We start from the raw sequence: 11,433 nt of genomic DNA on the forward strand, positions 1-11,433 counted from the left end.
AGCCCAGAACAAAAGAGGAAAAAAAGAACAAACAATCTGCAAACAACAGACAGCTAAGGGAATTATGTTATAAATTATCTAATCCAATGCCTTTCTTCAGTATGACTGCCCATTTGAAAAAATTAACCAGTATTGTAATAAATGAACTGAGGTGCAATTTGGAACATAGCAGTGATGTATTATTTTTAACTGATGAGATGTATTTCAAATGTCTTTGATTATTTAGACAACACTTATTTCACTGCTTTTTTGCCATCCTCCAGAAGAGATTCTGAATTACTCTAATGGAACGTTATAAAAACAAAATCAAAAGAAATGCCCTATTTCATTAGAACAGTGGTACATCCACCCCAGGATTCATCTCTCACAGTGGTAAAAGACAATTGTGGTTCGGAGAAACACACAACCTGCCCCTCTTTGTAAACCATTGCCCTTGAACTTTTCCTGTACCCAGAATCATCGTACCCGGGACTTTAAAGAGGACTTTTCTGCTTAGTACTTCTGGGATACAGGGAATGACCAGCTGCCAACGGACTATCCTAGGCAATTTCTGCCCCTGCTGATTGTGTCTGCCTCCAGATCTTTCTGTGACAACAAGTTCCACAAGTTCACTACCCATTGTGGAGGGGACTATTTTTATCCATTTTCAGCTGACTCATGCTAGTTTTGAGTGCCTCTGGTTCTAATATTGTAAGATGTTCCATTTAGCTTATCTACTACCAGAGAACTGTTAACTGTGTCCTGAACTAACTATAAAAGAAATCCACTGCTTCAGCTCAGTGCATTTTAAAATATGATTTCCTAGACACCAGACATGCTAAAAGGTGGAATTTTTTAAAATAAGGGTTAATGAAATGAGGTAATGGTCAAGGATGATTACCCATTATATTTCTGAATGTTTCTCAACCAGTAAGTAAAAAAAACCCTTCAAGGTCAAACATGAAAACCCAAGTTACAGAATCACAGAATGGTTGGAGTTGGAAGGGACCTTAAAGGTCATCCAGCTTCCTGCCCCCAAGTCAATTATACAGCTAGCACCTTTTTCTGTGAGAAGCTAATCCAACCTTCACATCAACCAGGATTTGGAAAATTCCTCATCTGAGTCTGACCTTGTCATTTTGGACTCACATTGAATTTTTGTATTTTCTTATTCAGTGTTTGAATTTTGTATTCCATCTTCAGCCACTCCTTGACAAGCAATTACTGATGTCTTAAACTATCCTGAATAAAAGATTTTGAGTACAATGAGACAGCACCTCCTCCTTTCTGCATAGCAGAGGATATTGGTGTATGCTGTGAAAGGTATGAATCGTGATATTGTAATGCATTATTTTAATAAATACAAAAAAATACCAGCAATTCTCTAAAGAAGTCTATGAAGGCTACTACAGTCAAAGAGCACACAAAACTGCTCAGATTGAAAATGCAAAGATAGCTTTATATCACTTCATGCCATGCCCAGATTATATGGGTATTAAGCCAGTCAGTCCCTTCCTGTGTTCCAGACTGAAATGATGTAAAGCTGATAGAAGTCTGCTCTAAATTTTCTTGAGCTGGAAGAGTAGCAGGTACTCACATAGAAGCTACAGACCATGAGCCTGTGAGTGCACCTTGACCTCTATCCCTTTTCCAACTCTGGGTGATTCCCTTGTTTCCCTTTCACTAGTTCCCTGCTAGGTAAGGATCTGTAAAAACAAGGATAAGGGTAGAGCCATAATTTGACCACAAATATCTCAGCATATTTTCAGTTCAACTGTTTCAACAGTAAACGGAAGATCAAGATTATTTAATCCCTACACACATAAGTTGGACCTTCTTACTGCCAGGCTCAGCAGCACTCTGCTAGAAGTAAGTACTTTTCTTAGTAAAGCATTATTGCACAATGCCTGCATAAAGAATCACAAACAAACCCTTTGATGAGTAGTCCAGAGAGTATTATAAGGCCCACTTTCCTCAAAATCTGCTAAATCACCATATAATCATTTACTTGCTGTTTGCAAATGTTAATCCAGGGTCAAGGCAATGACTGTCTGACATGACACTTAAATTTATATAAAACCATGCCCTTTTAGCATTCATTTATAACTTTGGTGGACTGTTCTGATTTGAAAGCAGACTGCTGGCTTTATCAGGGCATGAGCAGAAGTGACCTAGAACTGCAAACAAAATGCTGCTTCTAGCTTCAGCTTTTTTTCTAACACTACTGCAGTGTTCTAATGCCCAAAACAAAGCAAGCTTTACACCTGCAGACTGTAACACCATTGAAACAGATGCAGGAGTGGCCCTGGATTTGGTCAACAAACACCGCAGAGATGGTTATGTTTTTGGTTTATTCCGTGTTGCCGATGCACATGAACTACAAACAGTAAGTATCAACTTAAAGGCTGATTTACACAAGACCATGATTTTTAAATAATGTTTTAAATAAATGTTTATTGCTTTTAATGTTGATGTAATTCAATGAATCGCTGTGATTTACACTACCTCAGTACTCATTTGTGCATGATTTATTGCACGTAAGCTTGATTTCAAAAGATCCTGAATGCCCTCTATTCTCTTGGTCAGCAGGATGTTGGCATAAGAGTTGCTCTGAACAGCTTTATAGAACACTGGAAATTAATCTGTCCTGTCTGTTGTCAAGTCTCAGATGTTATACTCAAAATTTATATTGGGAAGGTTTCTTTAATCCGTGAATGTCTAACATTAACTAGACCAATGTATCCTGCAAGACTAGTATTTTGTTATTATCTTCATTTTGGAGATAGCTGGTTAACTGGCAGGAAGGGAAAAAGGCAGAGAAAGCCAAAGGAGTTGCCACTGCAAAACAGGGGAGGGGCTGGATAGACAATCCATAGCAGTCATTTCCTTTTTCCTTCCTATTTCTGCTTCCTAGAAGTGGATATATAAGCCTTTCTCAATGACTGCCTAAATGCCAGAACAAATTGATAGTGGAAAAAGCAACAGAATACAAAATTTCTTTAACTAGTATGTAAAAGAGACCAAGGACAGGCAGATTTACTAATGCACGTGGTACCCTTTGGCTGCTTGGCAATGAAGTTGTGTTTCAGAAGTGTGTTACACATCTCAGTATGGCAAAAGGAAAAACAGGCTAGTTTTTGATGAAACTGCTTAATACTGCCTGTTAGGACAAGTAAAGCTCGGGAAGTGACCCAAAACCCAGGCTACCACAGGTCTTCAGGTATAATTTCAAAAAACCTGATGGACTATTTTGCTTTTCAAAGACAAGGATGTGGCAAGTGATAGTATTGAGTTTTATGGAGCAGCCAGGCAGTTAAAGTGCTCACCTAGGAAGGAATCAGTGGTCTTCTGCATTAAGAGATTTCAATCCTCAAATCTTCTGTCCCTGAAGAATGCTGCTGCCATGCAGCAATGTGTGTGCCACTCCTGTGAAGTGGAGCTACTGGGCAGTAAGACATGCAAAATTCATTGGAGGAATGTATATTATAAAAGACCAAAACATTATTTTTCTTATCTCCATGTAATAGTGTGCATCAGGTCTATCACATCAGCCCCCTCAAAAACCTAAGCAGAGCAATTCCCAGCAGCCAGATCTCTACTGGTTTACATGGGAGTTCTAAAAGCATAAGATACTCAAGTATCCACAACAGAACAGTTCTAGGCTTATGTAGTGCCCAAGATGCTTCTAAAACAACCAAGAAGGCACCATGTAAGAATTTTTTTTCCCCCCAAGAGCTATCCAGCAGATGAACAGAGGAATTTTCTACTGTATATTTGGAGGTAGAGATTTAATGTTACCCATGCTTTCTGCTGAAGAAAATAAGTATTTGCCAGGGATGAATTGGCTTTTTCAGCATTTCACAAGTTTGGACAACAAAGTGCATCACATATTTAGTCATTTCAGTTTTAGAGGATTCCTAGAGAACAGCACATTTCACAAAAGACTGTCTTAACTATCTTACCTTTCCGTTCAGGCCAATTCCAAAAATACAAATCAGAAAATAGTGTTTCTCACTGTCTCTGTTCTCTGTCTGAATTTTAACAATATGTTGACAAGTAGTTTGAAATTATTGAGATTTATAAAATAAAATAGAAGTACTAACTACCCCTAAGCAGAGAATAAACATGTGGCTAGTGGGCAGGATGTGTGTCCAGGACAATTATATTCTTTTCCCAATTCTGCCATTGAACAACATATGTCTTTGTGCAATCCACCTAACCCCTATTTTAAAATTAGAGACAACGCTAAGATATATGTGTACTGCAAAACTAGTGTTTAACATGACACTGGTGGACTCTCATTAATAAAAATATTACACTAGACTGCAGCAATTCTTTCTCAAGGTCTCGTCTATACAGAAACACTAAAAAAGGAACCTGAACCTGATGAAACTTCATAAATCCTGAGGACATTTATTCACAGTGAAGGGCTTTGCATGATTTTATCTAAATGACAAAATAAAATACGTATGTGTTCATTCTGAATGTCCATACAAGGGCTGAATGAAGTTTAAATAATTCATTCCAAATGTGAATTAAGATTCAGTCCCCTGCAGAAAAATAAAAACCTGCTTCTGTGGGCCACAAAAAATTCTTAGCACCACATCCCATTACACTGGCAGCCAAATTCAAATTTTAATTCTTCATCCTATTCGCTCAGGAGATAGAATATACTAGAAGAATTTCAGAGCTAAGGCTCCTGACTTTGTAGGGATTATTACAGCTTTGTTGCATCACTCCCTGAATAAACTGATCAGGAAGCAAAGTTCCGAAAGAGTATCTGATCACTAAGGTAATTTGAAATGGATGTAGCTACATAATTGGCTGCCAACACAACTGATGTCCTAACAATGTGTTCTGTGTGAAAATCAGAAAGAGGGAATGGCAACTTTTTAACACTGACATTTTCCCTACTTGATGAATGCCAGGTTAACAACAGACTCTTCTCACGAGGTCTCAACAAGAGGATAAGAGGCAACAGTTACAGTTACAGGAAGGGAAATTCTGCATAGATATAAGACTAAAAAAAATCATGGAGAAAGTGGTTAAGTACTGGAATGGCCCAGAGAGGTTGTGGAATGTCTGTCTTGGTGATACACGGAATACAGCCAAAACTTTGAAGTTTTAGCTTTGCCTCGAGGAAGTGGCTGGGCAAGATGACCTCCAAAGCTCCCTTCCAGCCTGAACCCTTTCTACACTTGTCAGCTCAGAAAAACCTTACTAAAGAACTGGAGAAGCTTTATTAAAGATTAAACATATCAACCTTAAAAAAAGTTTCTTTCAGATCAAACTTCTTGTCTACAAACTCTTTTTTTACTCACACGTCTCTTCCAGGGAAATTCATCAGTCCTCTACCTAACTTTGGATGTGCTGGAAACGGAATGCCCTGTCTTATCCAGAAAACACTGGGAGTCCTGTGAATACAGTGATACGTATCCCATGGCAAGTAATGGTACCCACACTGAGTCATACACCAACAATGCATTAACTTGAGCTTCATCTGAACTGCCCAGAAATTTGTGTCACAAAATCTCTAAGTGAAGACTGAGCTTTAATATGGCTTATTCTAAAATAAAATCTATTTAATTCTAGAGTTGTTAAACATAAGCTAAAGGCTTGGAAAGGGGTTGACTCTTCAAATAAGTGTAGCTTTATTTAACTAGTATTCTCAAAGGAACTATCCTCCACATTCCACTGCTTGAAGCAGAACTTATGTTTTAAGGGTAATTTGCTGACAACTAAAGGGCACTGGAAATTATTTTTTGAGCATGTTCCTAGTATATGAGCCAGAAATACCAGCGGTGTATTTTGTCAGTTTTCTGTCATAGCATTTGTGGTATGACAATGTGAAATATTGGTAGTGTCAGTACACGAATGACATACAGCAATACTTGCCCTTTCTTTTTTTCCAGTCCAATGAGGCAGTCTGGGATGAGAACTCCCAGTCCAAAACTTTATTTAAATAGGAGAGTTGTGTTACTACAACAAAAGACAAAGCAGAAAGGCCATGAGGAGAGAAGAGAAGGCATTTACTCTTTTTCTTAAGATGGGGAAAAGGAATGGAAGAAAAGGTCCATCCACTTTTTGATAAAGATTTATGAACCCAGTATCCTAACCTCCCCTGGTAACTAGTATCATCTTACTGTAAATAAGTATTAGGATGGCTGAGAAGGCTGGTTCAGTTTTCCATTGTCTACTCAGTCATGCACTCTGAGAATTAAAATAAAGGCTCTTGTAAAGGGAGATCCCATTTTATCTGAAGACAAATTTTGAGTGGTACCAGATCAAACATTCCATTAATGACCACATCTGTTATTCTTGGAGGTACCGCACATTAAAAGGAGGTATAATTTCTATGATCGCCTACATCCAATTAAATCCAGTGAAAATAACATCATAATCATGTATTCTTTTTTCCTCTCAGGACTTTGGGCAATGTAAGATTATCACATATACGAACCATCTGCTGAAGAAACCTCAGCTATATGGATTTAATTGTACATTAAGTCCAGGTAAAATAACCACTGTTGTAAGCCAACACATACCTCAAACCAGCCCTAGTACCAAAGGCTGTGCACCACTAGTGTGTGGTAACCGTAACAGATTCATTCATCTGCTTGCAATTCATATTTTAGATAATTCAAATGGAATGTTAAGAATGAGTAATAGAATTAAGGTTACCTGACTCTTCTAAACCAGACTTTATTGATGTCAGATGATATCACCATTCCAGTCCACCAAAACATCATAATGAATATCAGAACAAATGTAAACTTGGAAAGAATGCCCATCTGGGGTGGTAAGATTCTAAGGTGAAGCTAAAAGATTTATAAGAATATTCATTTTCATGGGTTTGGGTTTTTTTCATGTTACATGACAAATCCATATTTGTGGAGTGAGGGACAGGTATTTCACTTCCAAAGAAACGCTGCATTTCAGTTTCTCATTATGAGTTCACATTAAAGGCACAGGGACGCTCACAAGAGTATTAATATCCACTGCAATATTAGTAAATTCTCTGTTTTTACAGTTCCACCTGACTTATTAGAGTGCAAAGATTGTCCTGTGAAAATTGAAGCCTTAGAAGTCACAGAGCAACATAAAGATATTGCTACAAAGGCCCTGAAGAAATTCAAAATTGAAAGTAACCACACAAACTACTTCGCTGTGGACAAAGTTGAAAGGGTTTTAAAGGTGGTAAGTGGCATTTTGTCCTAGAATTACTTATAAATGACAAAATTTTGTGAGCAGCTTCAAAACCATGGGAACAGAGCTCAAATCCTTCTAGGAACAGACCTACCAGCACAAATCATCTGCTTAAAATTGAAAGTCCTACTTCTGCAGACTTGTCATCAACTTCAATTTAGGCATGTGAAAGCAAAAGGATTTCTTATTCACTAAAAGCTATGGGAGTGTGACAGTATTCAAAATTCAAAACCTTCTTTGGGGGTGTATTTTAATTTTTAATGCCTATTTACCTATCTTATCCTAACACATATGAGTTTATTTACTATTGACTAGAGTTCTAGATGGACAGTCATGTATTATTATAGTCACACATTTTGTCAAATGAAGACAAATAATTTTTTACTTTTAGAATATTTAGCTCAGGGGTACAACACAGTGGAAATTCAAAAGTCATTTTGACTCTCTGCTGCAAAGCAAAGCAGCACTGAGAGCTCTTTGGGGTGGGAGGTGAATTTGTATCTATGCTGTACATCTTGAAGAACTTCTGGCTCTGGTAAATAACTCCATATTTGAGTGATGTCGACATGAAGACTTATCCCTTGGCTGATTTGAAGTATAACCCTCACATCATCAAAATTTTTTGGTGGTAGATACTGGAGACATTTACTGAAACAGCACAGGATCATTCTGCCAACGTGTATCAGCTCAGGACACCTCTGTAATGAAGTCCCACAGCCCCTACCATACCACATGTTGATCTTGGAAACTGCCTAAATTACAGCATGCCAACCCCACCTCCCTGCAGCTTTTAATATTGCTCAGAAACCTGACAGTGTTCCACACTGGAGCCCCATGCAGGATATACCCCCACTCCCATTTAGCAAGTGGCTGTTTCCAGATTGCCTGGATTCATGTATTTCTCCCCAAACACTTTGTTTTCAGCTACATGGACACTTTAGATTGTACCACTGGATTTTAACAGACTGCATAACACCCAGAAACTATGAATTACAATAAAAAACTACCATAAAGAATGTGCATCCGCTTTTAACCAGTTTAGTTAAACTAGTGAAACTTGTGTGCGCACACATGCTATGGACACCTTTAACACAGACTTGAAATAAAGAACTGTTACAGTTGGAAATTAAAATGAAACACCTCCTTATGGGTTTTAATAGGATCACAAAGGCCTTCTCCCATATTCATATGGAGTAATGCCTTCTCTATGAATAACACCCCTGCCATGAAAAAAAGCAACAATCTCACAGGTTTCTCCCCAAATTAACATCAGAACTGTAATAGTCTGCACCTCCATCACTGGAAAGGGGTGGTTGCCATCCAGTAGATCTCTCTATTTTCACAGGAACAGCAGTTCAGTTTCAGGAGGACTCTAAGGACACTACTGCCTAAAAACACAGGCTGTAAAAGTAACAGCTTTTCTAACACACACATAACTAGACAAAGAATTAAAGGAAGCATTTCTGGAACTTGTGAGGGTGTGAGGAAAGTAAGGTATAAATTATCTAACCTGTTTTCCTCACTGAATATGTGTATTTGAACAGGACAGGAAAGGAAAGCATGACCTAGATGGGATTTTGACAACAAGATGAAATATGGTTCCTTTGAAAATTACAGGATTTTAAATACACTTAGTTACTGTTTCTTGTTTGACCTCTTGGTTTCAGACTGGCTCCCGGGAAGTTCACATTTTAGGATTCTCTATAAAGGAGACCAACTGTTCCAAAACTGTGGAGCAAGAAGATCAGGCCCTGGATTGTGTTTTTCTCCATGACTGGCATGCTGTAAGTAAAGTCTTAGAATAAGAACTGATACAATGGATGGGACCAGGAAGATTTTTCCAATATATTTCCAAATGTTGCTTATAACAATGAACCCAAACTCAAAATCAAAGATCCAGCATGTCCAAGCCCAGATCCTAATTTTACAGCTGCTCCTTTTTATTTTATAAGGAGACAGTTTGAACTCTCAAATCTAAATGTAACTGGACTCTGGCACTTTAGAGGCCTAGAGCTTTTCAGGCTGTATCTGGCTTTTGCATTCATATTGTGGCTAATCCCTAGCAAATCATCCATGCTATGTTCATAAAAACTTTTACACTAATATGCATGTCTTATGTCAGCCCAGTGAGCTCAGGGTTACTTTTTTCTCCTCTGCTGCAGAGGAATGGAGAGTACATTATATAAATCAAGTTTGTCTGCAGATAACTGTCAAAGTATTCTCCTCACCTCACTTTCCCATTACCATAATAGTCTATACCAAAGAAACAGCCAGGCAGGGTCTCATAACTTCCGAAAAAATTATTTCCCAGAAATTAAATTGAAGGAATGAAACAAAAACATGGAAAAATAAAACATGTAAAACTTTTGTTTTATTTACATCCATCTTCTTCTCTAGCTTTGCATACCCCAGAAGACTGAAAAAGGTTGTGAATTAACTGGTAGCAGAGTCACAAGTTCACTACAATGAAGCACAAAACGAAATGGCAATAGAGGGTTTGAATTCTGTTCTCAGTGCTGCCACCATTGCTGTGTGTGTAAAATGCCAGTAACACTTCCAATCATTGATCATAATGGGCTACTAATGGCCCAAATATATATCAAGATAAACCATTCATTACAGAAAGCATACACAGAACCCCTCATACGAGTTTTGTGCTCTTTCATATGAGCAATTCCACACACAATGACTGGACAGCAGGAGAAAGTCATAGCAAACAGGATGCTAAGGGAAGAAATGCTAAAAAGTTACAACAAATTATTTTTTAAAACAAGGAAGAAAGCTCTGCCTTGAACTTTGGCTGAAACAGCACAGCTACACAGTGACAGGTTTTGAGAACTTTGAGCAAAATTTCAGAATAGCCCTATCCAAACATATGTTTGACAAGCCAAGACAAAAAAAAAGGAATAAAAATCAATCCCTCACAGGGTACTTGTTTTGGAGACATCAGTAGCTGGCCAGTTTCTTAGACTTCAAAAGAGAAGTAAGATGGGGAGTAGAAGCTCTCTAGATGCACATGGTGAAACGGTCCTCAGAGTCAAGAACCCTCAAAAATTGCACATATTTTAATCATTATTAATTGCTGGTAAGCCTTGGCCAGAAAGCTCAGAATTTAGCTAAGCTGTGTGAACACACTTAGGTGTCGAGGGAACCAGCCTCACTTGTAAAATGTTGAACTTTCAGTAGCTTCTATTAACTCCATCACAAGAATCCAGATGTACGTTGCAGTTCTTTTTTCCTTTTCTTTTGCTCAGCACATGGGATTCTGCACGGCAAGAGTTATAAGTGATGCAGACGAACCTGATGGAACAGATATAAGTTGTGAAATCTACCATCCCTGGGTATGTACTCACTTGTGGACACGTCTCTCGCTATATCCTCACGCAGGTTACGGCAACCTCGCTTAGTCCATGCTGGCAGATGATTGTAACAGTTGTTTATGCCAATTTATTATTGCCTGGGTGTGATGCAGCATGTTGGGACAGACTGACCTTTGAGGTCAATCAGAAGATGAATTGGAATTGAGCTGTCACTACTACTCCCTCCAAGTCTTCTCTCAGGTCAATCACTTGACTTAGTTTAAGAGAGTAAAGACTGGCAAACAAGTTCAAAGGAATTTTAGAAAGCAAGAGAAGGGGAGATGATCTTTATCATATTTGGTATTACAGTTTATATTACAATAGCTACTTTAATGTGGGTTTTATTTTGTTTTGATCCATCACAAATGTTTCTCAGCTGGTTATATAATTTTGATATGGTGTACTATTTCCAGAAGATTTTCAGTAATTTGGCATTTTTTCATCTACTCCTTCCATCTTGAAAAAAATGCAGGTTTTTTCCTTAAAGATCATCAGAGCTATAAATGCAGACCTACCAACTCCCACCTCTCTCTTGCTCATCACTTTCTTCTGTCCTATCAACACCTGACTTAATACTTCCTCCCCTGGTGTTTTTATAAACAGCAGCTTGGCTTTGGGCGAAGAGGCAAAGGTGGAAAACCACACAGACATCCCCATTTCCATCATCATTTTGGTCACAGACATCATCATGGACATCATCACAGACATGAATGTCCACCCTCTTCTCAACCCAGACCTGAAGACTCTGAGCGCAAACACAACTTCAGCAAGGAAGATCAAGACAGCCGTGAAGGACCTGCTCCTTCTTCTCTCCCTCCTCCCCATGATGAACCAGGTCATCACCATCCTCCTCACCATCATGGACCACACTGTCCTCCTCCCCCTCCTC

At 38.4% G+C, this 11,433-nt stretch overlaps 1 protein-coding gene across 5 annotated transcripts in view; it reads left to right on the forward strand.

The window, feature by feature from the left end:
- Nucleotides 1-2,065: 2,065 nt before the first annotated feature.
- The window catches only part of HRG (histidine rich glycoprotein), a 10,269-nt gene continuing 901 nt past the window's right edge, over nt 2,066-11,433 (forward strand). The window contains exons 1-7 of one of the 5 annotated variants that reach the window (XM_027685678.1): nt 2,066-2,365; nt 5,314-5,421; nt 6,404-6,491; nt 7,010-7,176; nt 8,853-8,969; nt 10,440-10,526; nt 11,151-11,425. In XM_027685678.1, the coding sequence (XP_027541479.1) occupies nt 2,168-2,365; nt 5,314-5,421; nt 6,404-6,491; nt 7,010-7,176; nt 8,853-8,969; nt 10,440-10,526; nt 11,151-11,425 (1,040 nt within the window). In that variant the 5' untranslated portion in view covers nt 2,066-2,167. Of the gene's footprint in view, nt 2,366-5,313; nt 5,432-6,403; nt 6,492-7,009; nt 7,177-8,852; nt 8,970-10,439; nt 10,527-11,147; nt 11,433 lie in introns of all 5 variants that reach the window. The other 4 variants (XM_027685676.1, XM_027685675.1, XM_027685677.1 and 1 more) reach the window with 4 other exon arrangements.

The sequence above is a fragment of the Neopelma chrysocephalum genome, unplaced genomic scaffold, assembly GCF_003984885.1.
Source record: "Neopelma chrysocephalum unplaced genomic scaffold, ASM398488v2 Primary Assembly neopelma1_69, whole genome shotgun sequence".
Classification (NCBI taxonomy): domain Eukaryota; kingdom Metazoa; phylum Chordata; class Aves; order Passeriformes; family Pipridae; genus Neopelma; species Neopelma chrysocephalum.